The following is a 26,149-nucleotide window of genomic DNA, read 5'->3' on the forward strand; positions in this document are numbered from 1 at the left end:
CTGTAAGAACAGTAGTTTATTCTTTAGACACACCAAAAAAAAATTAAAGTATCCCATCTTTTTCAAAATTTTATAAATCAAAGTAGAAGATATGTACTTGAAAAATAAATTTAATTTAATTTTGTGCAAATCTTCAACTATGGAATAGTTGCTTGAGATTATAAGGCCCAAGAGCAAGAGAATTGGTATCCCCACTCCACATTTGATCTGCCAATTGTCTGTAAGCCTTTTCAGTGAGATGGAAAGAATCCCAAAACAAATATTCATTTGGGTTTTCACACAATTCAAATTTCTTCACAATTCTCTTTCCTCCACAGCTATAAACTCCTCTGTACTTCCCTGTTCCACAGCATGCTATCTTCCCCTCCTTGAAACCTTCATTACCCAATTTTCCAATTCAGCACCAAATCCAACTTTACCAATATAATCTTCATTTAATATAAAACTTTCAGAAAATGCATATATATAATATAATGGGCTAGAGTCCATACTAGGCCTTTTAGCAAGACATGCATAAGAATCAAAATTGGAGCCCACTAAAATGGGCTAGAGTCCAAAATTTGCCAACAGCATCAAATGTACTATTTGATCCTTAAGATTTGTAAAATTTACAAGTCAAAGCCTTTATTTTCAAAAATTGATTAAATAGTCACTCTATTTTGTTGTCATCTCAATTTAATGACAAGGAAATAGAGGAATAATATAATTATTTTGAAGACAGAAGTTTTGAGTCGTAAAATTATTAAATTATAGGAACTAAGTGGTAATTTATCAATAAAACAAAGTAGATTTTTTATGCACATACCGTATTTGGAAGGATGGTCCATTCTCTGTTGAAGACCGGTTCTGAAGTCAAAGAATGAATATTTGAATCCCTTCAATTGCTTTTCAAGTTTAAAAAGGAGGTTGGAGAGAGCTTTATTATGTAATGATGCCAGCAATGAAGTTTCTTCTAAGCATCTGCCATTGTTGTCTGGTTTAAGTACTCTAATAGCAGGAACACAGCCTAATGCTGGCAAATTCATGAACGCAAATTTTCTGCCACCTAGCTCATAAATTTCCTGCCCATTCAAAAACAATAAAAGCATTTTGGTTACTCTATCACTCTATGAAATTCACACACACAGACAGTTCGTATACGTATGTGTTTGGAGATGTTGTTCGTTTTATACCCAAATGGTATAAAAATATTCGTGAAGAAAAAGAGTAAAAAGGTAAAAAAAGAAAGACTTACTTTAATTACTGCGGTCAAGTTGCCAATGACCATAGCAACATATGTAGGATTGGAGAAAGACTTTAAGAGAGTGGAATTGGTCAAGAAAGGACTCATATAATCATTGCTTCCAATGCTAAACAAGTGAACTGCTTTTGATATTTTCATCTTTGCCTCTTTGTTTCCCAATTTCTGTCTCAACCAATTCTCCACCTTCTTATACATTCTCATTTGTGCTTTAAGATCAATCACCTAACAACACCAACATCACTATTTAGTGCCATTATTCTTCTAAGTACTAAATGAAATCTTTCGTTTTCAAATTTAAAATTTGTTTACGGAAAATAATTTATTTGAGAAATATTTTTCAGCTTTTTTTATTTTTAGTTACTCAGAAAATCAATTAACAAAAGATGTTTTCCTAATTGAAGAAGAATCCAAGTCATTTTAAAAGAAAATAAATTTTATTTTCAGAAAGAGAAAAACATTTTCGACATTTGATAAACTTATTATGATTTTACAAACATATATCATTCGATATAATACCATTAGTCCCCAGTTTCCGATGACTATCACAATTTATCATTTTTATGTATTTTTTTCTTATATTTAACAATAGTTTTTTTAAAATATGAAATGCATGTAATTCTAAACATTTTCATTATTATATAAATTAAAAATCTCGATATTTTAAACTCATTTTTAATATGGAAACCAAACAAATAAAAACAATAAAGGATTAGCTTCATCTCTTTTTCTTTGATTGAAATTGTGAAAAAATGGAAGATAGCATGCCATTAAGTTTTTGAGTTTGACACATCAAGCATTCTATCTTATACCATTCAAAAATCAGTGGACCCAAAATGTTAGTGTTAGGTGCATCCAACCAAGAAAAAGCATAACTGTCTGAAATTAAGCTTACATCATCCACAAGATTTGGGTCAACAGAATATGCAGGTTTTAAACTATGCAAGTTGAGACCGATAAAAAGCTTTCGATCAATCCCTAATCTTTAACCTTTTCCCGTTTTTACTTTTGAAAACCAAATTTTTCTTGAAAAGCATAGAAACCCTGTTCTTGCCCACATGGGATATAGAAGCAGTCGAAAAAAGAAAAAAAAAGAACAGACAATGAGTTCATATTGAACAAAAAGTTACATTCAGCAATCTTTGAGTGGAAAGGTTTCCCTAAGTAACATGTAGAAAATAGTATATATATATATATATATATATATATGTGCCAAATTTAAAAATTATGTACTGTTAGATAATTTTCATTGTAACAGTAAACTTACATCCCCTTCAAAAGTTTCAACCAAAGCACCTGCTCCCCCAGATGCAAAATTCACTCCCAAGTAATATCGATCAATCCCAGGTTGAAGAAATGGTGGGATTAATGGAAGATTGGCATATTCAGCTGCAATGAATGAGCAAGATTAGCCAATATTAAAAAAGGTTTAGACAGAATATTTTGTTGGTTAACCAAACATGAGATTTGTACAAACAAGAAAGACATAAACATAAAGATTTGCAGATATCTCACCAATAAAGTCCGCCAGCAAACGGCCATCGGAGAAACGTCCTGTGGGGAAGTTGAAATATGTCTCTCCATAAGGCCAGAAATTTGCTTGGTCAAGAGTTGTGGTGTTGATGTAATTGTTGTTTCCGGTATCCAAAAATGAGTCACCAAAAATGAAGAAAGGAACATTTCCGATTGGTTTTCCGTCGGGTTTTGTAATTTTTGTTGCTTTGCAAGTTGTTGAAAGGAAAAACAGATGATGAAGAAGAAGAAAGAAAGCAAAGAAGAGAGAGCTTAACAGCTTTGCCATGGCTGACTTTGTTTTACATTAATCACAGAAATCTTTCTAGTGCATATATAACTCGTGAATATATAAATATAAATATAAAAGTAACTTTGTCATTATTTGCTTTCTATTAAAAAAATCATGTAAATCAATTAACTGCAATTTCAAGCCTTTTTGGGATTTAACAATTAAAGGCTTGTGATGTTTGAAAAGAAGAAAGTCATACTGAAATTTTATTATTATGTCATGTTGTGTGAATGGAAAAACTATTGAAAATACTTCAATCCAATCTCAAAACTGTATATAATGATATGAAATTAAATATCATTTCCAAGTAATATCATTTCCAGGTTTGTAATTGTCTCTGTTTAGACTCAAGTATTTCTATATTAAGTTGCTTTGAAAAATTGAATGTATGATCCCTAAAAATTGGCAAATGGGGCTATTTATCAATATTGTGCTCAAAAAAATTCAACATATAATTATTATTATTGTGGCAACAAGTTCAAAAAAAAAGTTACAAGCTTTTTATATGGGTTTATGTTAGGAGGACAGGATAATGTGAGAGACATATTTTATGACAGAAGAACCCACCCAGATCAGAGACGTACTAAATTATTACAATTGTGGCCAAAAGGATTTCAATTTAACGGCTATTTTACTAAATCAAAAAAAAAAAAAAAAAAAAAAAAAAAGATTAATAGACATCTGAAACACCACCCAACAATTAAGGAGGAGTACAGCTGAAATTTTTAATGGCAAGGTTTGTAGAGTGAAAGTCGTACGTGCTGAAATGTCTTCTTTAATTATTTTTTGTCAACTTGGAGTTTTGAATTATTGGTCGACATGAATATTATGTCAACATGAATATTTGCAAGATGTAAATTGTAATAGTTGCAATTTTTGGACCAAGTCTATGGTTTGTTTTAATTGTTGCTGACGATCTTGGAGTGGAAAATATAATTAGAAATTTGTGGACCAAATATAATTTTTTTTTTCCTTATTACAAGTCATTGATCGAGATAGATCTACACCTACTTCATTTTACCAAATGTGTTGATAAAATCATGGCCAGTGCATCCTCAAATACAAGTCGGCAGAGGCTTGCAATATTTCCAGCCGGACGTCTTTTCACCCGGACGTCTTAGCAACAGAGGAGACCAATCATGGCAAGCTTTTGTGGATGGTTCTATTTTTGAGCAAGAAGGCATTCAAAGATTTGGAGCAGTGATGGAGACAAAGGAAGGCATTTTTATTCGAGCAGTTTCAGGCCACTTTACAGGTGGTACAGACCCTTTTATTGCTGAGGCTCTAGCTCTTCGTAGTTTTTTATTATTTCTCAAGCAAAATTATGTTGAGCGTGGAGGTACTATTTTCATAGACTCACAGGTTTTATTTTTTGCTTTGAGCTCCTCTATTTTATTCAGATCGGATGTGGGGAGTATTATTTCTGATTGTAAGAACTTATTTTTAGAACTCCCTTTGGTTTCGTCTAGATGGATTCGTAGGCAAGCGAACTTAAAGGCTCATACCCTGGCTCGAGCTTCTATTCGCTTTACGCATCTACGTATCTGGAATTATATTCCTTATTGTTTGTACGAGATTTATGATAATGAATAAAAGGCTATGAGTTTCTCTTTCAAAAAAAAAATGTAGATAACAAAATCTTAGAACCAATAATGAGCCTATATTTTATCATGTTACACTGGTCTTCAAACTGTGAAATTGTAAGTTAAAATTCGACTCAAAATCAATTAATTAACCCAAAAAAAAAAAAAGAAAAACGAAATCTTAAATGGAATTTATGCATTTTCAGAAATTAAAACAAAATTAAAGTAACATGAAATGGAATTATTTTTTTTTTCATCTCTTAAACCATAAAAATTGCAAATAAATTAATAATTGCTTATTGTTTCGGAAAAAATAAATTTGCTAGAAAGAATGATAATGGCGGTTGAATATAAAAATGATAGGTAAAGATCATGTCAAAATTCTCAGCCAATGAAAGTGTAAATGTACCAAACAAATATATCATAATTCATATATATCAGTTTGCCTTTCGTATTATTGCCTACCTTCAATGTCAATTATCAAGCCGACAGACTGATTTTGAAATTGGGGGCCAGCAAACGGTTGGTTCGGTTCTAAAAAATATAAAATTAAAATTTTTCTTATCGAAATTGTTATTTAAATCGAATTGATTCGAATCGTATCAGTCGATTCAATCATTTTTATCATTTTGGGTCATTTTTGAACTTAACGATTATTTTATGCAAACTTGAGCCGAATCACTAATAATTCGGTTCAAACCCTACAAAAGGCTTTTACTATTTGATCAGTTTTAATTCTAATGATTAGTTTCTATAAAATTGAGCCAAACCACCAATAATTTGGCTCAAACTTATAAATACGAATCCTTTTTGAGCATGCTGACTGAACCGAATGGATCAGTTTGATTTGGTTCGGTCGGATGTTTTGCACAACCCCATAGACTACTATCACCTGTGGGTCTTACCAAGTCTTTTATTTCCTTCTTGTATCTTTATAGTGCATTGTAATAACTAGAAAAATTACTAATGGCATTTTTACATTTTTATCATTTGAGTTCAACAGGAAACCAAATTCCTGCAGCTGGATAGGACCTTATTTCTTTCAGGTTTTGGAATCATTCGTAGGCTTAGGCTTAATATATCAGGGCCTGTCGGTAGTCATTCGAGGAAAAAAATTGTCCCCCTGTTCGGTTTGGGAATTTTTCTTGCAGTTAAAGGACAAGAAAAAAATCTCCTCCCCTGTCATTCATGAACATTGACAAGCTTTCCAGACAAACCTATTTGCATTACCTAAACTAAAACAAGATTACATTAGCTTTGAATTCCTTAAAAATAGAAATATACAAAGAAAAGTAGATAACCATTTCAAGATCACAATCGCTTCTGAGTCCATTACGAGTTCAATACAATTATAGCAAACTGAAAATGATCAATATACGTATGTCAAGCCTTGAAATTTACCACCATTACAAGTAGAAAGCTAATGTACATTTCTTGGAGAAAGATTCAGAGTTACCAGGAAAAGATGCCTGAAATGCAATCATTTTGAAAAAAGATACATCACTGATGTATTATATATATATCAGAATGAGAAGAAAACAACAGAAATGAACTAATACGTACGAGATGATCTTGAATTACATCCATATTGAAGAGTTGATAATTCTTTAATGGAAGCTCTGTATAATCCAAATCTATGTCACATTCCAAGGCAACCTGCAAGAATTGGTAATTATTAGATGTATCATTACAATAACTGATTATCTTTATTAATTAAGTTCAATACACAGAACAGAACAAACCTTGAACTTTGGCGAGCTTAGGCGAAATAATATTAGTTTCACTCTCAAATCACCTAATATTTTCATCTGAACAACCTTCTTCTTTCTCTTTTCTTGTAATGAACTTTCTGTAATAATTCTGGTAACATTAACACCATGGAGAGAAATCTTTGTTTTCACTTCAATATTGTCACTTTGAGCTGGTTGGTAAAATCCTGGAACTTGGATTAGGCCAATTGGGATTCCATTGTAGTAAAGATTAAGCCATGAAGGGCTAAATTTTATACCAAATTTGTTATGATTTTGAGCATTTAGGGTTAAAGAAACAACAGAGGAAAGAAGAAGATCTGAACTGGAATAAACATTTAACTGATATGAATCTACCTTTATTGTTGAAAGAGAGAATCTTGGTCCTTTAGGCCTCAAAATGAAGATAACAACCAAAGTGATAATTCCAATGGTTATGGCTATGAAAAGAAGGAGAGTGAATAAAAACAAACAGAAGCTCTTGAATGAAAAAGAATTGCAGAGTTCCATTAGATGTCCTCATTCTTGTTCTGGAGTAGTTTTGGTAATCCAAAATAGATTAAAAGATAAAGCTGAATTAGGTGATTTTAAGATAGATTATAGGTTTTGATTCCAAAGGAGGAATTTGATGTTTACTTCTTAAGTATTGAATTCTCTTATTCCTTTCTTTAATGTGACTTCAAACAAAATATGAACACTTTTTGTACCCAGAGGAGGATCATAGTTGATAATTTCTTTGACTCCTTGCAAATTTCTTGATGGGCTTTATGTGCCAATTGATGGGCTAAATGTGATGGGCCATTATGAGAGCCTCTTTGACATTTTTAAATAACCCAAGTAAATTACTAATTTCTCAATGAAGTTTGATCTACGACATACAAATACATCCATGTTATTTTAAAAACATATTACAAATAAATTTGTTACTTCCATGTCATTAATGAAAATAATAGTTTCAGTTGTCAGCTGTCAGTGCCTAGCAAACCTATCTCCACTCGTGACATCACAGCTCACCTATATATTATTCTGAACGACACCAAATAGGACAATATTATTCATGTCGGGGCAGGATGCAGGAAGGAAGCAAAATTTTTTTTATTTTTTTATAATTAATAAAAATAATAATAATTAGATTTCTAAACATAGTATGAAATATATTTTTGTAAATTGTAATTAAAAAATAATTCTAACCTAAATTTCTTCCTTCTCAGATCCAAACACCGCGTTTGATTCATCAGTCGCCCATACCATTATAACCGTACGCACAAAAAGAAGCCAAACAGGGCTCGCATTTCGAGGTTTTGTGACCCCCAAAATATGAGAAAAAGGACCCCACAATTTGACTTCCACCATCTCAAATTTGGAGCTACTCGGCCTAAAGATTGGAGTCCGACGTACGACACACATGGACACAACCACCGTCATTTTGCTCTTTCTTACCAATCCCTCACACGTGCGACTCCAACCTCACTACTACGGACTACTAATACCTCATTATCACGTGTGTGCTTAACAAACACGAAAAAAAGTTAGGAAATGGCCATTAACACCCCCATTTCACTGCCCATCCATATGCTGTCAACTACCAAATAAACGTGTTACACAAATCAACAAATCATGCCCCTAATCCAACTATACTCAACTACTTTGCTTTTCTATTAATTAAAGAAAATAAAAAGATAGCAGCACAAATTGTAAAATCAGGAATTCAATATCATTCATTCGCTCTAAAGCTATGAATACGCGCATAAACCGGAAAAGAAAAATAAAAACACGCATATAACTGGAAAATAGAGTCTAACTTGACTCGATGCATCATCCTTGAAAAGTAAATAAGTAAAATCCGTGTTTTTCAACATTTGAATCTGTGCAGCTTCCATTTCTCATCTAACACAATAGAAAAAAAGCACACCAAAGCCTAATTCTTTTTTTTTTTAAGAGAGTCTAGAGCCAAAGATGTGCAAGGAAGACTGGAGACAGAATCTGCAGTAAATGGCACAAAATCACAGGAAAGCACATTGAAAAGTCTAATTAGGGAAAGGAATTGAACTTTCTAGAGACCACTTAAAGGAATAAAGCTATTTATCATTGAATGTAGTCATCATGAAGCACGAATTAACTGATTCAAAAATGATGGCCTCGTATGTAAAATTTAATACCTAAGACGAATGTCAGAGAATAACAGCAGAGTTAAATTTCATATGAGTTTCTTAGTTTTCAACACAAATCACACTGGCATTGCCAAATACAAGCATCAAATTCAACAAGCCAAGTCCAATGTCTCAAAATGTAAATGGGAACCTAAATACCTATGTACTACTCTTGCACCAAAAGCTCCTCAGAACACCTACTCCACAGAGGATTAAGCAAAGTCCAGATTGCTTGTACTACATATCAGACACAGAATCATCCCTACAAAGCAAAGAAAATTAATTTAGAAACCTAATAGCAAAAATGAACTTTTTATCAATGAAATAGATAACAATCAACCAAACAAGAGGCTAAAGAAACTCACTAACATGTAGACTTATTTACAGAAGCTAATGAGTAATGAAGATTTTGATCAATAAACACCCCCAACCATGCCAGCGAGGTCATCAAAGCTCCACAGGTCCATTGGGTTTCCGCCATCCTGAGTTGTGTCTCCATTCAGGAAGCTATCAAGCGAAGCTTCCCAACTCCCCTCGAGATAAGGCATCTGATAGTTCATCTGGTTTTCAAAGGCCAACAGCTCATCAGACAGAGATTTTCCATTGTTTTCTTCTGCAGGCGCCTCATTGCCAGAGTCAGATTTCAGCTTCTTTTTGGGGTTAGCATCCTCTATAAATAGAGATTCGTCAATTTCAGGAGTAGCTGAGAGAACAGATGAGATTTCAGGAGTCTTTGCAGCCTGCTCTGCCCATCCAATGTCAGAACACTCAAAAGAGTTGCTCCCTTGATCAGAATTGAAATACATGGGAACATTGTCACTTGGAGTAATGGAGTTTACTACAGCATCTCCATTAACAGGAAGAGAGTCCATTATACCAAACTGGCTCACTGGCGGTTTCTCTTCAACAAAGCCCATAGAATTGAAGTAGTCCTGTTCTGGATTGTCCAAGTAATTCAAATTCTCAGCCAAGTTTGTTTTGCCAAGTGATTTCTGAGAGTTTGCCTTAGATGGACGTTTTGGTGAAGCATGCGGAGCTTCCTCGGGGAAGTTAACTTTAGCTTTCTTGCCACGAATTCTACGTGCCTCCGCGTCATATGCTCTTGCAGCTTCTTCTGCAGTATTGAATGTTCCTAGCCAGACACGCACCCCTTTCCGGGGATCACGAATCTCAGCAGCCCATTTTCCCCATGGGCGCTGCCGGATTCCTCTATACTGGTTCTTTCTCTTTCTTTTTGCAGATTTTTCTGCCTGCCCATTGAATTCCACAGATTTGACAGCTGCAGATCCTTCAATAAATCATAAAGCAAAGATATTAGACACTAAATAAAGCCATCAAAAGACAGGAACAATGCCCAGCATAGAAAGTTCCACTGAATAAAAGAACAAAACTGCATCTTTGGCATAATCCAGCAAAATCCCATCATTAATGTGCAAAAATAACACACAACCCCCCCCCCCCCAAAAAAAAAAAAAAAAAAATTCCAAATAAACATACACACGCAAAATATTCTTAGGTTCTTTATAAAGATCATGAAATCATTCAACACACTCCTTTTTTTTCTCACGAAACCACCAAAGGTCAAAAACCAAAAGAAATCCTTTGAAACAAACAAGCTTTCAGAAGAAAAATGCAATTAAAAAGCACCATATATTAAATGATTGACACAGAACTTGTTGTCTGAGAAGATATCATCTTTTCATTTTCTTCTCGCAGAAAGGAAAATTTTTCTCTTTTATGTCCATTTAGAGGAAAATTTTTCAAGGATCAGCACTAAAATCATTAAACACAAATTTTATGTTGACGCAAGAGCAAATTCACAGCCAACAAAGAATTTTAACTGCCAACAGTTTGAAGGTTGATATAGACTAAAACTATCACATAAAAATCCCAGCTTTAAAGCTAAGGATGGATAAAAGGAATAGCATAACACCACATGGCATGGACTTCCCCCCACTCAATGAAAAAAGGATGAGTTTGTATCTCCATTTTGTTTATTTTCCTGTTGCTCCTAAGCAAAAATACCGAGATAAAGAGGACATAGAAATAACTAAATTTGGAGATAGGATAAAAAGATAAATGAGATGTCCTTTAGCACAAGGGAAACAAAATCTAACAACTGAAAAAATAATAATAGACAAATTAAGAAACAAAACTTGGAAGCAATTTCAAAAATCAAAAAACCAGATTTAATACCCAAAAGCCTAAAAAAGTAGCAACAATTACTTCATCTCTTTTTTTTTTTTTTAAGGTTATTACCATAAGGTCTACCTCAACCCAGAACACAAGATCTAATGGAAATGATAAGAGAACTCATAAACCATAAAAATTTCATAAATACTTTCCTCTCAAATCCCCAGAAAGTCCAAAAAAAAAAAAAATTAAAAGTGATAGAACACCATCATACTACAAGTATAAGAATAAACTCTCAATTTATCCTTTATAATTGTTTATTGAATATTCAATTCTACAAAATTAGTTTTTGAAATAACATAGAACATAAACTGAGTTTATGATCAATATCAATTTACTCCATTTTTGACAAAAATAATAAAATATTGAGTTTTCTGCTTTTAATCCAAAAGTTGATTTTGGATCAAACTTGACATAATGAAAGTTCAAGAACCAAACTGAGCAATAATCATAAATATAAACAGAAGATAATCCCTATGGTGAGCCACAACTCACAAGTACCTCAAACATTCAAATAAAGATCTAAAACTAAAAGTAATTAAAACGGAAAACTTTCAAAAAAAAAAAAAAAGAATCAGCTGCAACACAAAAGCAATAAATTCAGGGGAAGAAAAAAAAAATCTTAAATTGAAAATAGGTAAGTAAAAATCATTACCACGAGAGGAAGAGCGATTGCGAGCAGGAGGAGAGGCAGTAGCAGAAAAAGCAAAAGGCTTGACATCAAGCATGACATCATCTTCCTCATCGGCATCAGATTCATCTTTGAACTCCTGAAAATCAGCCTCGAAATCATTGTCAAGATCAACAACAGGTTTTGAGTACTGCTTTCCAATGGGTTTCTTTAGATCAGGCCAAAGAAAATCAGCTGTCAACCGCCGAGAAGATCGCCCAGCGACCGCGGGAGGTATAAAGTCGGAGATGATAGCACCGCCACACATGGTGGTTGTCGCTGAAGCAGCTTATGATGGCTATCACTATAGGGACGTAAATGAAAAAACTTTCTAACGAGAGGTACCGAAATGGTGAGTAATGGTTACTTGAGGTTTTGAGAGAAATAATGAGAGCGAATTTTGGAGGGGTTTTAATAAGTAATGCTGTAATGGAAGAGAGTTGCTTGTAAGGAATGAGGTTCTTATATTTGTGCGGAAATGACAAATTGGACTGTGAAATTACTTTTGTGACATTTGGCTATGAGTTAGTCATAGCTGGGTTACCTTAATACCCTCGTGTATTCTTTTGATTCCCATTTGCTGAAAGGCAATTGAAGGGGTAAAATGGGCCAAAAACATAAATTCAACCATTTGCAATAAATTTAGTAAAATTTATAAATGTAGACTTACCTTATTAAATATTTCAATTTAATTAAATTGAATTGAACCGTAAAAATGTATAAAATTATCAAAAATTATATTATGCGGGATAGTGTGCAAAATTATCAAAAATTATTAACTTTAAAAATAATATAATTCTTTCTCATAATTTGGAGTAATATAAACGTCATTAATACAATAAAAATCATATCCAATAAATATAAGATATATATTTTAATGGACATGCCATATATCTATATATTTTATAAGATTTTCATATATCCATGTTGCTTGTATATGCTTATATTTAATAGTCTCTTAAATAAAAATTTTTGAAATTTACTAAATAATTGTTAAATTATATTTTTCACTCTAAATTTTTGAAATTGTTTCCTTTTCACTTCAAAATGAATTTTCTCTCATAGAAAATTTGAATTATCTTATTTTAATTCACTCTAATTTCAAAAGTGGCTTAATTGAAAAATATAAAAAATACAAAATATAGGTCTCACAAGAGTGCTATAAATTAACTTAACTAACATTAATAAAGTACTATCAATACTCTATATCTGTATACGATTTCCTTTTAATGAAATTTTTCAATTTAATTTGTTCTAAAAACAAACATTACTAAACTACTTTAGTTCATAAAGTTTAACTGAATTAGTTACTCTATACATTAATTTCGGAAAGTATATTAAACTGTCTTTATAAAATGTCATTTTAATTTTGTAAGGAAAAATATCATTTTTATTTTCAGATATTGTAATGAAAAAATAAAAATAGAAATAAGAAGGATACATAACTCTACTCATAGATCAAATCAATGCAAATAGAAATTTTTATTAAAAGATAATATTCCTAACCATAGACTAAAAAAAAAATATAAAACAATAATAATTTATAAAAAATTCTTATTTTGGTTTATAAATGGAGTTGTCGAATCCGGTCTAAGCAAATATAATTCAGGATAAGATATTTTATTTAAAGTCAAATTCCAATTTATCCAATTATACTCGCTTAAACCGGTTACATAACTTTACCTATTAGCCAATCTCTACGATTACCCATTAACTAGCATATATATATATATATATATATATATATATATATATATATTGTTGGGATTTTGGAAGGAAAAATGGAAATGCATAAGATGATTAATAATGTTTTACACTTTATTTAATTAACAAAAAAATGTGTCTATTTATAGACTTACAAGTGAATCAATTAATACCTAAAAATACTCCTAAAAATCATTAATCCTAATAATAAAAATATCAAATTCTATGCAGAAAATCTGCACTAAATAAAATTGAAATCTCAACAGATTTTTAATAATATTATTTTAAATATATATATATATATATATATATATATATAGCAGAAAGGAGATAAATTATAAAGCATATGGTTATGCTTATCGATAACAGAAACAAAGGCATGTGCAAGTATAAAATCTAACGCTTCTTACGTGGTTTCTGTAACCGTATGTAGATTTTTTTTTTTTTTTTCTGTTCTTTTCTCCTCCTTACCCACATTTTGAGGAACAAAGGAGAGTGATGAGACGTGGAGGAATGTAGTAGAAACAATGGTCTTGTCATTTGTTCGAGTTAAGTTAATCCATGGCATAGGTGTAGCTTTCACGTTCTGTCTTTCTTTTTTTTTTTTTTCCAATTAAGTTCAATTTAGAAATTAGCGTGAAAATTAAATTAAAAATTTATAATTTAAGATATTCAAATTGAAATATTTCATTAATCATAATTTAATTTTGTCCGAGAAGTTAAATATTTTGTATTGATATTGAAAAATAAGATTGAATGGGTTGGTGGAATAAATCAGAAATGCGAGTTTTCGTCTTCCACGTGCCATTAATGTTGTCCAAATGCCTTTCCAATTCCACCCTTTTAGGTTTACCTAACTAAATAGGACGGTGTAACCTTATTTGACTCTACTAATTGTCCGCTGAGTCACCTAATCTTTCTTAAATTTCGAATTCCGCAGTCATATATTTACTGTAATTAACTATTATTTTCCTACTTTTACTCTTAATTACTATCACATTTTTACACAAAATCACATATTCCTTTGTATAATTTAATTTCCTTAAACTATTTAAAAGGAATAACTAAATAATTAAATCCAACTAAGTTTAAAGAATGAATCACAATTTTTGCTACATAATGCAAATATGATATAAATTTTAATTGAAATTTAATGATTAAATTAGAAGAGTGAAAAAACGGGCGATTGGAAAGTTGGAACCGTTCCGCAGCGAAATAAGTTTGAAAACTAAAAACTTAATCAATTGGTTCGATTCGGTTAAACGATTGAATTTTATTTATAAAATAATTAATTTATAATAATTGATTCAAAAATCGAAAAATGAAATTATAAAAAATTAAAATCGAACCTAAAATTGAAAACTAAATAACTGAACCAAAAGCAAAAAAATAATTCGATTTAATTTTCAATTTTTCCAAAGTTTCCGCATCCTAGATTAAATAGTTAATTTATCTTTCGGTTTATATTATTTTCTTCTAAAAATTATTCAATCAATATTCCATTAAATGCATTAACTCGTTAAGAAACACCGTTACGTGTAAGCTATGGCTATTGTGATATGATGTGATAGAAGATATTAATATTAGCTCCATTGAAATTGAATTATTATCAATTGGATTAATAATCAAGAAATTAAAAAAAAATCTATTTTATTAATTTATTGTTATGTTGGGTTGGGTGGAAGAAGTGTAAATTTGACTTTAAAAAAATGACTCAAAAAAACCTTATATGTAAACCATCAACGAGTGACCTATTTAGAAAATAAAGGAAAAGTTCAATTTAATTTTTTGATACGTTCGTATTTTCGGTTACGTAAATTTAATTAATTTACGAACAAATCAAGTATTATTATGTTTAAATACAGTCCGTGTCTCTAAATAAAATCAAAATGTTATACATTTATGAGAAATAAAACTTTTAATATTTTATATATAAAACTTAAATTCAACTAATTAAAAATTAAATTAAAAAAAAAAGGTCAAGCTCGTTTCGTTTACAACTCTTAAGTGGACAATCGAGATGGAGCCCCATGTCTTAGATATGGGTAGACTGAACTATATCATCGGGCTACTGTACGGCAGAGGGTAACCTGAAAAAAAAAAAAAAAAAAAAAATCTGACGATAATTTGGAATGTTCCGCACGATCTGAGCCCAGAAATGAGATGGGACCGGTAATAACCAAAATATCAAGGGGTAAAAAGGTAAAAAAGAAGGTTCATGCACCGGAATCTGCTGTGAGCTAGTAATAATACAAGACGACAAAATAAAAGTGTTTGTTTAAGAAAAAGAGAGGGACCCACACATGTTTAAAGTTTTTTAAAGTCGGGACAAAGGGCTAATTAGTAAATTAGAACGTGCGTGTTTATTTGATTGATTGATCAATTGATTGACCATAAATAGATAAAAATAAAGAAATTAGAAATAAACACGCGTTTGCATTTTAGTTGACGTATAAAGTAATAATAATATGGCATTGGTTTTGGTGCAGCGATACGACAATATCAACTTGGTGTTCGTTTTTGCCAACTTGGAAAATAATGGTCACCGTTTGTCTTTGCCACAACTTTTTCTAGAGAGTTCTGCTGGAATACAGATATTTGGTAGTATTTTTTGACCTTTTATACCATTTTATTTTATAGTTTAAAATCGAAATGTATATTTAATTATTGAAATGAGCAGATAATGAAATTCATTACATTAATATCTGTTTTATATTGTAAATAAAAATTTTTTTGACCCAATTCATTTAATGAAATAATTTTAAAATATGTATTAAGTATTGAAGTTGTTGGAGACTAGCTTAACTTAGAATTATTTATCTTATGCCTGGTTCACTGGTCTGACCGGAAAAAATAGATAAATTGAATTGAAAATTTGGTCAATTTGTATTTTTAAATAATTTAAAGAAGGAAATTGAAATAAATTGATTGAACCGAATACGTTGATTTCATAGATTGATACAAATAATACAAGTCTTAATAATACAATTCTTAATATATTCTTGAAGCAAAAATGGATTTTTCTTGATATTTAACATAATGCATGAAAGTGTCCTTGCTAACCACTGGTTATTTGTAATTTAATTATTTATAATTATATTATAACTATCTTAAATGATAATTATATTAATAATCATTTATTATTAATATTTTTATAACTCACTCGTTAAATTATTAATCAATCATATTGTTTTTTTTATTTTGATCAACGTCTGAGAATCAAGGGCATTGCGAGCTAAATATAAGCACAATCCTTCTTCTCATTTATTAATATCGAGAGATTTTAAATTTAAAACTCTTAAATTTTTACATAAGTGAAAAAACCGATCAAATTATACTGGCCAGAAACTTCAAGGCATGATTTTAGTAACAGTGTTTTACAGGTCACATCCTTTAGGACCCTGTCAGCAGAAACAAAATGTGGTCGACATCAGATAGTAAATGTACAAAATAGCATAAAGTCGGTTTCTTTTCTCTCTCTCGGGTTAACTCCTAACTTTTAGAAAGATAGAGGCAGCTGGTTCTAAATTTTGTTTGGTTCTGATCCATTTTACTTAAATTTACCTTTTAGAAATAAAAAATGTTATTATTATATTTTGCTTAAAATGTTAATGATAGATTAATAGTGATTTATATAGTAATTAATAAACAAGTTGCTTCTCATTGATCATGATTTATTCTAATGGTACAATGTTTGTATACCAACTTTAGCTTTTGTCAAGTTCTCATAATCTTGATCTTTATCTATCTTCACACCATTTAAAATTTTTAAACTTTAATTTCACCAAATTAAAATATAATTTATCAGATTTTTTGTTTTTTATATCTTAAAAGGTTCAATAATCGAAATAATATGTTAAGCTGTATAATAAGGATAGTATTTCTTTTAATTCACTGAATTAATAAAAATTCTTATAGTTGAAAGGACTTGAATTCGAAATATTTCACTCTTTATACTAATAAGAAAATTAATCCGACCACACCTGATTTAGAGTTAATTTTCTGTGCGATGGAGTGGAGGAAACACCAACTTGCAAGTTGAAAATTATTTAAACATGGGATATTGACCCAAGTGGCTACATATTCAAATGTTCAAGCATCAATCGTCATTGTCTTTGGTTGAAATTTTGGCCTGGTAGTCAAGTGGCATTCTTTTCATTTGACAGACAAATTATCATAAATTCAATTTATCATAAAAAATATATAAAAATATTAATGGAAAAAAAAAAAAAAGCATTTTAAACAATAATGAGCCCTAGAAGATGATTAAGAGGCAAGGCTTGTGGCCTACACGTTCCAAAGGGATAGCTTCCAAACAAGAGAAATATTTTTCTTTTGCATCTCAAGGGATTTTATTTTTAAATCTTTTTTTTTTTTTTTGATTATTCAGGATGATCTTTGAATAATCAACGGCTGTGATTAATCACTTGATCAAAATTATTGATTTCGGGCAGAGCTATCCAAGATGGTTCTCTTATCTTCGCTGTCTCCTATTGATAGACAGAAGTAACGAGTTAAGCTAATTGAGGGCAAAAAAAATGTACAATTTGATTTTATATAATTTCTCGTATAATTCTTATAAGAGATAAAAATTATTAATTAAGTTATTTCTTTTATAATATTAGTAATTAATGATTAACTATTTATATAATGGTTTAAAGTAAAAAAAAAATGTTAATAAAAATATCTGTTTGATGCTAAATATTAAATAATTTATGAAAATTTAATTAATTATTATCGTAAGTATGTATATGACATCAATTATTATTTTTTAACATAAATGATCAAATAATATTAAAAATTAATAGTGATAAAATTCAGTAATCATAGCAGGATATACTTTCTTAATCAAAAATAAAATAATAATAAAGCTTATAAATACAGAATTAGGAGTAGTAATCACGTGATTAGTGTAAAAAAAGACACCGCCTTCTTAATCTTTTTGCACAAAAACAGACAACTTTGCCGACCTCCTCAACATGTAATGTTTTGCCACGATAAAACAATCACGTATGTCTACAGTTTTTTTTTTTTATGTCAGGATAGATAAATTTTTTATATTTAACCCGAATAATTTATTCGATAGGATTAAGGAGCTGTTATATTTTTTTAATATCTGTCAACTGTTTAATTAGTGTTTTAAAAAATAAAATTTCACAATTAAGCTTCGTCAAAGATAGAGAGTGAGTTAACAAGATATTTAATAAAAAAATAAGTATGGATTGATACGATGTTATCTATCATAATCCATATCTTAAAAAAATATTTAATTGAGTTAATTAATAAAAACAAGAAGTTGTGTATTTACTTTAATAACCCTTTTATTTTTTTAAATACTTATACGAAATATTCAAATACATTTCCGTTTAACGGTCCACAAATCTGATTAATTTCCGTTTACCATTAAAGAGAAACGGATTTGCCCGAGAAAAATTTGTATATGAGAGGACTAAACACATGATCCAAGATATAATAATTAATTCTGTAAATACTCTTTATCACTGAGTTGGTCCATTCAGGTCATAATCCCTTTCATTTCGCACAAGCTAACAAAAATATTTAAATGAGTTAATTAATAAAAACAGGAAGTTGTGTATTTACTTTAATAACCTTTTTTCTTTTAAATATTTATACGAAATATTCAAACACATTTCCGTTTAACGGTCCACAAATCTAACTAATTTCCGTTTACCATTAAAGAAAAACGGGCTTCCCCGAAAGAAATTTATATATGAGAGGACCAAACACATGATCCAAGATATAATGATTAATTCTATAAATACTCTTTGACACTGAGCCTGCCTATTCAGGTCATAACCCGTTTCATTTCGCACCAGCTAACAAAAACAAATGGATGGACTTTGATGAGGTGCAGTAGTGTGCATTAGAGAACTTTGATGTTGAAATTGAAAGACAGCATAAAGCTTTGACAGCCTGGTGCCATGAATCTGAATATACCAAATAGGCCCACATTAGAGAGTGGTATTTTCAATGCTGGACAATGGAAATGAATCTTTAAGATTTTTCTGGAATTGAAATGTCATTTTAGATCGTATAGTTACTAAGATGATGCCAATTATAACTGTTACAACTGTTGATGAAAGCGATAGTACCCAATGTGTCATCAACCTCAGTTTCTGGACTAGTCTAAACATTACAACTCTGGTTATTATGTCAATGAAATTTATTAATCAATCAAAATTATAGTTATTAATCTTAATCAAGTAATGGGTACTGGTAGCAATAAATGTAGATCAACTTGATTACGAAAGCATTTCGTTTTTAGATTTGTTGTGTATCAATGAGTTTTTAATACGCGTCCGGTTGATCCGTTTTTACATTTTATTTACATGAATGACACGTGTTTTATCTTCTTTAAGAATTCAAATTTATGTTCTGATTGAAACGATATTGGAAGTCGTGTCCTCTGTAAATTAATAGCTTTATTAATAAAATCTGTTCTTTTTGGGTTGTTAAAATTGATGATGTACAGAAATCTTAATTATTAGAAAATAAAAGATGTCTCACAATTTTTAGCTGCTATACTGGATTAAGTAAAGAAATTGAATTTTAAACTTGTATTAAATTAATATAATTTCTTATTCTTGGTGCTTTTTTGTACAATTTTAGGTAGCAAATTTTGATGTAAGTATTGATCAATTCATTTTTTATAATGAAATTATATAATTATCCTCATTAATTCACATTTATTTGGATTACCTTATCCTTATAGCATTAAGCCATTAACCTATTCGAAAATACATATATTCCAATTACCAAACAACTCTTGCATCTTTAAGGATTTGTGGGGATGGAATAGCAAAGCAGAAAAACCCATTGAAAATGGGTTACTTTTGGTGGGCCTCAAACGAGACTAAGCAATCTCATGGGCTCGTATGTTGTTGCCTAGCCCAAGAAGTATGGATATTTCTATTTCTATCAACAATGATGGATAATTACACCATTAATCTATTTTTTTTAACAAAATTTCCAATTTCAGGATATATATTTTATATTTCATAAATAAGATAAGTAAATACAGCTATAAGAAATTGAAATAAATATTAATTTAAACACTATGAATTTTAGACACTATGAACACTATCTATTCCAGAAAATGATAAATGAGCTGCTCTACGAGAAAAAGGGTAAAAGGGTTTTACCAGAAAAAAAGAAGGGGAGGGGTCGAGGATGGGGATTTTTTTTTTTTTTTTTTTTTCTTGCAGTTTACACAGAGAGGACCAGAAAGAAAACTATCAAAATGAAAGAGAAAGAGACATGATGATTGATATGAGGCAGCAAGCACCAGAATGCCACCTAAAATGCACGTTGTGGAGGTCCATTACTTGTAAAGCAAATTTCTAAGTCATGAGTAAAGTTTTCAGGCCAAGTTGCTTTCATTCACAGGAGAGATACCATTTCCATTTATATAGGGTTTAGCCTTTCATTATCTTCCATTTATAGCTTGACACTTCCCTTTCCATTCTTGCCATAGCCATTACGAAAGCTCCAAACTTCAATTCTTGTACATATACCCACTTAAAAGTTACAGCTAAGAAATTTTTTGATGTGATCTTTCTCTTCAAATAAAACCTTCAAAAATAAAATTTGCGGATAGTATTCGAGTACCTGTCCATAATATATTAATGTGTGTTAAGTGAAAAACAAAATTAATGCTAGGTACATGAATTGGTCCAGACACGGAGTACACAAACAAAAACAATTAAAAATTTAACTGATCTTCTGTTAATCAGTTACTAAAAAGCAGCACACAGGACCTGCTAAATGTAAAACAACAGGAAGGTAAGCCATTTTAGCATAAAACAAACCTCCCCACATGATTTTTGTCCTATTATTGTTATTATTGCGATACCTTTGTTCTTAAGCAGCTAAACTTGGTACATTCTGTTACTTTGACTGAGAATTTGCATGTTGTTAACAATAAATAATCACAATTAATCCTCAGATAATCTCACATGCATGCATTGCACAGACAGGAAATTATAATTAGTTGAAGATTCAATTACAAGGTTTCCAAAAAGAAAAGAGAAGTCTTCTTTTCATTATGATTTTTTGGCTTCTTAGTCAAAACCCACACACACATACAACATTTCTACAAACATTTTCTTTCTAGACTCTTCTGCTACCCAAATTAATTATACATTAAAAACCCAATTCCCAAACTCTTGCTTTCTGATATAGAAAACCTTAAACCCTCCTCATACATTTCTCTTTATACATAAAGAGATGACATATGTAAATATTTATATATAAACCTACAGAATACACAAATATAAAGCAAAATTCCTAAAGAGGTTGCTGCATTGTAACGACTAGAGGGCTGGTCACTGTATGCTTCCCATCTGACCAAACTATTGAACCACTTCTCATGCTTGACCCTCCAGGTGATAATTTCACTGCCCTACTTGCTACTCTAACAAGAAAGCTCAGTTTTTGCCCAACTCTTCTAAATACAAGCTTTTCTGGCTCTACTGTGACATTAACCCCAACTGGTGGCTTGATTGTAACTTTATATACAGAATTTGGATTCCCAACATTAGTTACTGTTCTAATGAAATGTGTAGACATTTTATGCTTCCCATACTCTTGAAATACAGCAGACATTGATGGGTAATTCAAGTTTCCAGAATGACCTGCTCTTTTTGCTCCATTGCAATCAGCTTTCCTTCTTGTTACAACTTGAATGTTGTTAATAGTATAATTTGAGTTGCAGAGAAAATCAACATAATCAAGTGTTGATGCATCGTAAACTAAGCCAGGATTCATGGCCTTTTGTGGATGAACATGACCAGAACCAAAATCCATCACAGTCGAAGTATTTCCAGTAGACTCGTCAAGCATTGTTTCCCCGCGATTATCGACTGTATAAGCAGTGGTCATTAAGGCTGACCTTATAGCAGCTGGACTCCAATCTGGGTGTGCAGCCTTTAACAAGGCTGCTAAACCAGAAACATGAGGACAGGCCATTGAAGTTCCAGAAAGAATGTTGAATTCAGTTCTTCGGTTATCAGTTGGAACGCTAGAGGGTCCAACTTTATCAGGCCAAGCAGCAAGAATATTCAAACCAGGAGCAATAACATCAGGTTTTAAAATTTCAGGGGATTCAGGATTAGGACCTCTTGCAGAAAATGAAGCGACAACAGGTGCCGGCCTAATGCCAAGTCTAGTACCTTTAAAAACAATAGTAGCAGCAGGTGGTGTGTTTGATTTAGAAGAAACAGAAATATACCTTCTAATTTCATCACCACCAGAAGCTCCAACAGCAGTAGCAGGCAATACATGACAATCTGCAACTAAACCTTCACCATCAAAAACCCCATTAGCTAAAATCATTCCTACACCTCCTGCTTTCTTAACAACATCACCTTTAGCTGCTCTTGAATTTATTCCTCTGTCACATACCACTATTTTGCCCTTAACAAGTTTAGGATCTAAAGAACCTTCTAAACATAATGAACTAGAGTAACCATCTCCAGCACCTTCACTACCAGAATAAATTAGAGGATACAATTTACCTGGAGTCAAACCTGGCCCACCATAAACACTCATACCAGGAATTACTTTTCCATTTCCAAGCTTCACATCAGCTGGAAAATCCCTATCAAGAGTTCCAGCACCAACTGTTGTAACCCAAGGTGCTACGTTGGTTACTGAAAGGCCACCAGGGCCGCCATTACCAGCAGAGGCAGAGACAAAAACACCCCGATCTATAGCTCCAAAAGAACCAATAGCAATGGCATCTAAATAATATGGAACCACCAAGCCGCCGACACTTAAAGAAATAACGTCCACTCCGTCGTTAACGGCGGAGTCAAATGCGGCGAGGATATCGGAATCGTAGCATCCGGCATTCCAGCATACTTTATAAGCGGCCAGTCGAGCTTTAGGTGCCATTCCTGCTGCGACACCTTTGGCGTAGCCAAGTGTTGAAGCTGGGAATACGTAACGGCCAGCGGCTATGGATGCGGTGTGAGTGCCATGGCCGTCGGAATCCCGTGGAGATCGGTACTCCGTCGACTCATTCATCTTTCCGTTGGTAGCTTCGTAACCATTGCAAAAGTAACGAGCTCCTATAAGCTTTCTATTGCAAGAAGATGAACTGAAGTCTTTACCACTTGCACAAATCCCTTTCCACTTCGCTGGCACAGGACCCAAGTTCCGATCATTGAAGCTTTGCCGCTCAGGCCAGATTCCGGTGTCGATAACTGCAATAACAAGATCCGAGCCAAAGTCAGATTCTTTAAGCAACCCAGCACTGTCGGTGGTCTTTAGACCAAGAAACTCAGGGGACCGCGTGGTTTGCACATGCCGGACACGTTCAGGAATGACGGCGAGTACATGGGGAAAGGTTTGAAGCTTAAGCGCTTCAACTGGAGAAAGCTTGACAGAGAAGCCGTGGAAAACAGTATTGTAAGTGTGAATGATACGGGACTCAGAAGGCGGGGAGGAAGACGGCGTTTTATCGACGGAGGAGGAGAGGGAGGAAAGGAAAGAGTCGTACCAGTGCTTGTGGAGAGTGAAAATAGCTGGTTTGGCATCGTGTTGGACTTTAACTATGTAGGTTCTGGGCAGGTCATTCGTAGAAGAAGAAAAGGAGGAAGAAAGTAAAGAAAGGAAGAAGAGAAGGAAAATAGCCATGGACGAGAAAGAGATGAGGTATGGAAGTGTGAGCTATGGCAGACTGTCACTGAGTAGCTTTAAAATGGAGTAATGGACATGTGTGGTGGCCTAGTGATGCTGGCGATATGGGTAAGTACTGCATTTGGACTATTGTCCATTGGTGGTTGAAAGTTTTCAAAGTTTGGATCTTGGTCTTTTTCCTTTTTCAAATTGAAATTGGTGGGATTTTGTTGCTTTCTTTCATTTGCTTTTTATAATTTTTAGTCTTTTAACATCAAATATATTAATTTTATGGAAACAGCAAAAAAATTATTCAAACTTTAAAATATAATATTGTCTTACACTTTAAAATATTTTTATTTTATTCCTTATTTTTAAAATTAATAAAATAGTAATTTAATTAATTAAAGTATTTTTTTTTCATTTTTACACAATTACTTTAGAAAACACTTAAAATATAATGTAAGTAGTAGAATAATTCATTTGAATTCTAAAACTATATATAATTTTAGACACTATTATATTTATATTAATTAGCAGTTATTAATATATGAGATGTATGTATTGATGGTGAATAATGCTCGATTCTCCTTTTAACATGTGTGAGTATTCTATTAAATAAAAATAATATTTTTCAATTATTTAACACTTAAATTCATCGAATCGATAGATTTATTATATATAAAATTACATTTTATTTTGAATTGATTGCTAAAATTATTAATGTGCCTCAAATAGTCGCAAATTAAATTACCTGTCTCATATAATATCCATATTTATTAAATATATTAAATTAGTAATTAAGGTAACGTTGTTTATTGATTCGGAATAATATTTGAATAATTTAAATTTTTTGGACATTATGGTTTTAATAAAATAAAATTTATTTTGCGGATAAAAAAATAAAAAGTAATTAATGTGATGCAATCCAATACTCAAAATTCATAAATCAAAACGACAAGTGTTACAAACGCGACAAACTAATGAACTAAAATATTGCATTTATTTACGCCGATGAATCTACCTATTTTGGAATTAAGAATTAATGCCGTCTCCTCTCTCACGTGTGGACGCTTCACACGTGACATTGACCTCTGTTGTTGCCACTTCGTATATTTGCTCTTCTCATTCTTTACATTAAAAATAAATAAATAAATAAAAAAGAGAGATAGCTTCATGTCAGCACATTTAATTAGTTAATTACATTATTATAATTAGATTTATATTTTAATTCCAACCGTATTTCTAATATATTATTCTTTCTAATCGATAAAAAGAATTCCTAATTAATAAAAATTCAAATTAAAAAGATAAGCATACCTCATCATTTTAATTAAAATGTTAAGACAACATTGTAATTTCCAATATTTTAACAGTTAATTTTTTTATTTTTTATTTAATTCAGCTTATCACCCTTTAAATTTCGAAAATAAGTTTATAATTTCACTTTTTGATATGGTAATCTTTTAAATTTTGTTTTTTCTTTTATTATTAATCTCACACACATAGTGAAAAGTAAATCAATTTTATGTCCATAAGCATAAAAGGTAAAAATTCAAAAAATTACAACCTCACTTTTAAAATTTTAGAGAGTCATAATTTTTTTTTTCTAAGAAAAAATGAAAGATTAAATTATGCATGGTTGGGGATTTTCCAGAATTTTAAAGGCCTCCATCGTTCACAGTCTTTTTCAATATCAATGATGGTGAAACGAAAAGCAAAAATACAGCCAACAACCTACTAATTGTCTTTCACTTTTCTTTTTCTTTTTCCCTCCTTTGAATTCTTGGACTTTTCCAAAAGATTGAAATTGCTAAGGTGGGAACCCATTTATATATACATTGATATTGATATTTGGACATTTTGAAACTCTTTAAGGAGGGAAATAACAGCTAACGAACAATATATTAAATTTGTTATGTTCTTGAAATAATTATTTCACATTTATCTATTAATAAAACTATAAATAATTTGTTTAACCAATAGTAATAATAAAAAGAAACTACGAATAACTATTTCTGTGGAACAATTTTTTTAAAAAAAAAAACCCTAGAAATTAATAGAGAGATGATGATGATGATGATGATCGCTCATCGAGAGTTGGTACCAATTTAGAAGAGTTGCTAGTTGCTACACGCATGGCAAGGACAGTTGTCTATAATCTTGAAGCATGATTACCATTTTGGAAGGGGAGAAAAATTGGTGGTGGGTTCCATTCTTTAGAAACTTATTAATATGCAAACCATAATACAATTATCAATGCTTTTGTTTTCTTGATCATCAACCACAGGTAAAATGTTGCTTAATTGCTTCTTCTTCTGTTTCACATTATAAATTATAATGGTGGGGACTCCTCAGACGACAAAACTCGGTCTCTTTTGGACAAGTTTTGTCTAAATCTTTGAATTTCAAAGGA

The 26,149-nt window shown here is 31.4% G+C and overlaps 4 protein-coding genes across 5 annotated transcripts; all 4 read right to left on the bottom strand.

Annotated features, from left to right (window-relative positions):
* Positions 1–94: 94 nt before the first annotated feature.
* Positions 95–3,382, bottom strand: LOC105631665 (GDSL esterase/lipase 5). Its single transcript, XM_012213839.4, has 5 exons — positions 2,756–3,382; positions 2,508–2,629; positions 1,235–1,465; positions 806–1,061; positions 95–375 (listed from the first exon to the last, which is right to left on the bottom strand). Exons 1-5 carry the CDS (start codon positions 3,039–3,041, stop codon positions 134–136), a joined length of 1,137 nt encoding a protein of 378 aa, XP_012069229.1. The 5' UTR covers positions 3,042–3,382; the 3' UTR covers positions 95–133.
* Positions 3,383–5,906: 2,524 nt separating this feature from the next.
* On the bottom strand, positions 5,907–8,402 carry LOC149499427 (uncharacterized). The gene is made up of 3 exons (XM_089724709.1): positions 6,370–8,402; positions 6,191–6,283; positions 5,907–6,096 (listed from the first exon to the last, which is right to left on the bottom strand). The coding sequence occupies exons 1-3, from the start codon at positions 6,883–6,885 to the stop codon at positions 6,034–6,036; spliced, it is 672 nt and encodes a 223-aa protein (XP_089580835.1). The 5' UTR covers positions 6,886–8,402; the 3' UTR covers positions 5,907–6,033.
* Positions 8,403–8,544: 142 nt separating this feature from the next.
* ERF1 (ethylene-responsive transcription factor RAP2-12-like) lies at positions 8,545–11,827 on the bottom strand. 2 transcript variants are annotated; one of them, NM_001308736.1, is given in 3 exon segments: positions 8,545–8,787; positions 8,895–9,813; positions 11,374–11,745. In NM_001308736.1, coding segments are annotated over 2 exon segments (1,158 nt in total). In that variant the 5' UTR covers positions 11,657–11,745; the 3' UTR covers positions 8,545–8,787; positions 8,895–8,938.
* A 9,296-nt stretch (positions 11,828–21,123) lies between these two features.
* On the bottom strand, positions 21,124–23,908 carry LOC105631334 (Subtilase family protein). Its single transcript, XM_037641518.2, has one exon. It carries the CDS (start codon positions 23,749–23,751, stop codon positions 21,400–21,402), a length of 2,352 nt encoding a protein of 783 aa, XP_037497446.2. The 5' UTR covers positions 23,752–23,908; the 3' UTR covers positions 21,124–21,399.
* Positions 23,909–26,149: the final 2,241 nt, after the last annotated feature.

Source organism: Jatropha curcas, chromosome 1 (genome assembly GCF_041381405.1).
Source record: "Jatropha curcas cultivar XTBG-Jc1 chromosome 1, XTBG_Jcur_1.0, whole genome shotgun sequence".
NCBI classification, from domain to species: Eukaryota; Viridiplantae; Streptophyta; class Magnoliopsida; order Malpighiales; family Euphorbiaceae; genus Jatropha; species Jatropha curcas.

Bases quoted from the DNA above. Each gene is read 5' to 3' on its own strand.
- LOC149499427 (XM_089724709.1), bottom strand. From the start codon at position 6,885: ATGGAACTCTGCAATTCTTTTTCATTCAAGAGCTTCTGTTTGTTTTTA. The intron at 6,284-6,369 runs GTTTGTTCTGTT...CAATTCTTGCAG, and splicing joins TAAGCTCGCCAAAGTTCAAG to GTTGCCTTGGAATGTGACAT. The intron at 6,097-6,190 runs GTACGTATTAGT...ATTGCATTTCAG, and splicing joins ATGTAATTCAAGATCATCTC to GCATCTTTTCCTGGTAACTC.
- ERF1 (XM_012213416.3), bottom strand. From the start codon at position 11,656: ATGTGTGGCGGTGCTATCATCTCCGACTTTATACCTCCCGCGGTCGCT. The intron at 9,814-11,373 runs GTAATGATTTTT...GATTTATTGAAG, and splicing joins CAATCGCTCTTCCTCTCGTG to GATCTGCAGCTGTCAAATCT.
- LOC105631334 (XM_037641518.2), bottom strand. From the start codon at position 23,751: ATGGCTATTTTCCTTCTCTTCTTCCTTTCTTTACTTTCTTCCTCCTTT.
- LOC105631665 (XM_012213839.4), bottom strand. From the start codon at position 3,041: ATGGCAAAGCTGTTAAGCTCTCTCTTCTTTGCTTTCTTTCTTCTTCTT. The intron at 2,630-2,755 runs GTGAGATATCTG...CATTCATTGCAG, and splicing joins TTTGCTGGCGGACTTTATTG to CTGAATATGCCAATCTTCCA. The intron at 376-805 runs GTATGTGCATAA...TGGGTAATGAAG, and splicing joins GGACCATCCTTCCAAATACG to GTTTCAAGGAGGGGAAGATA.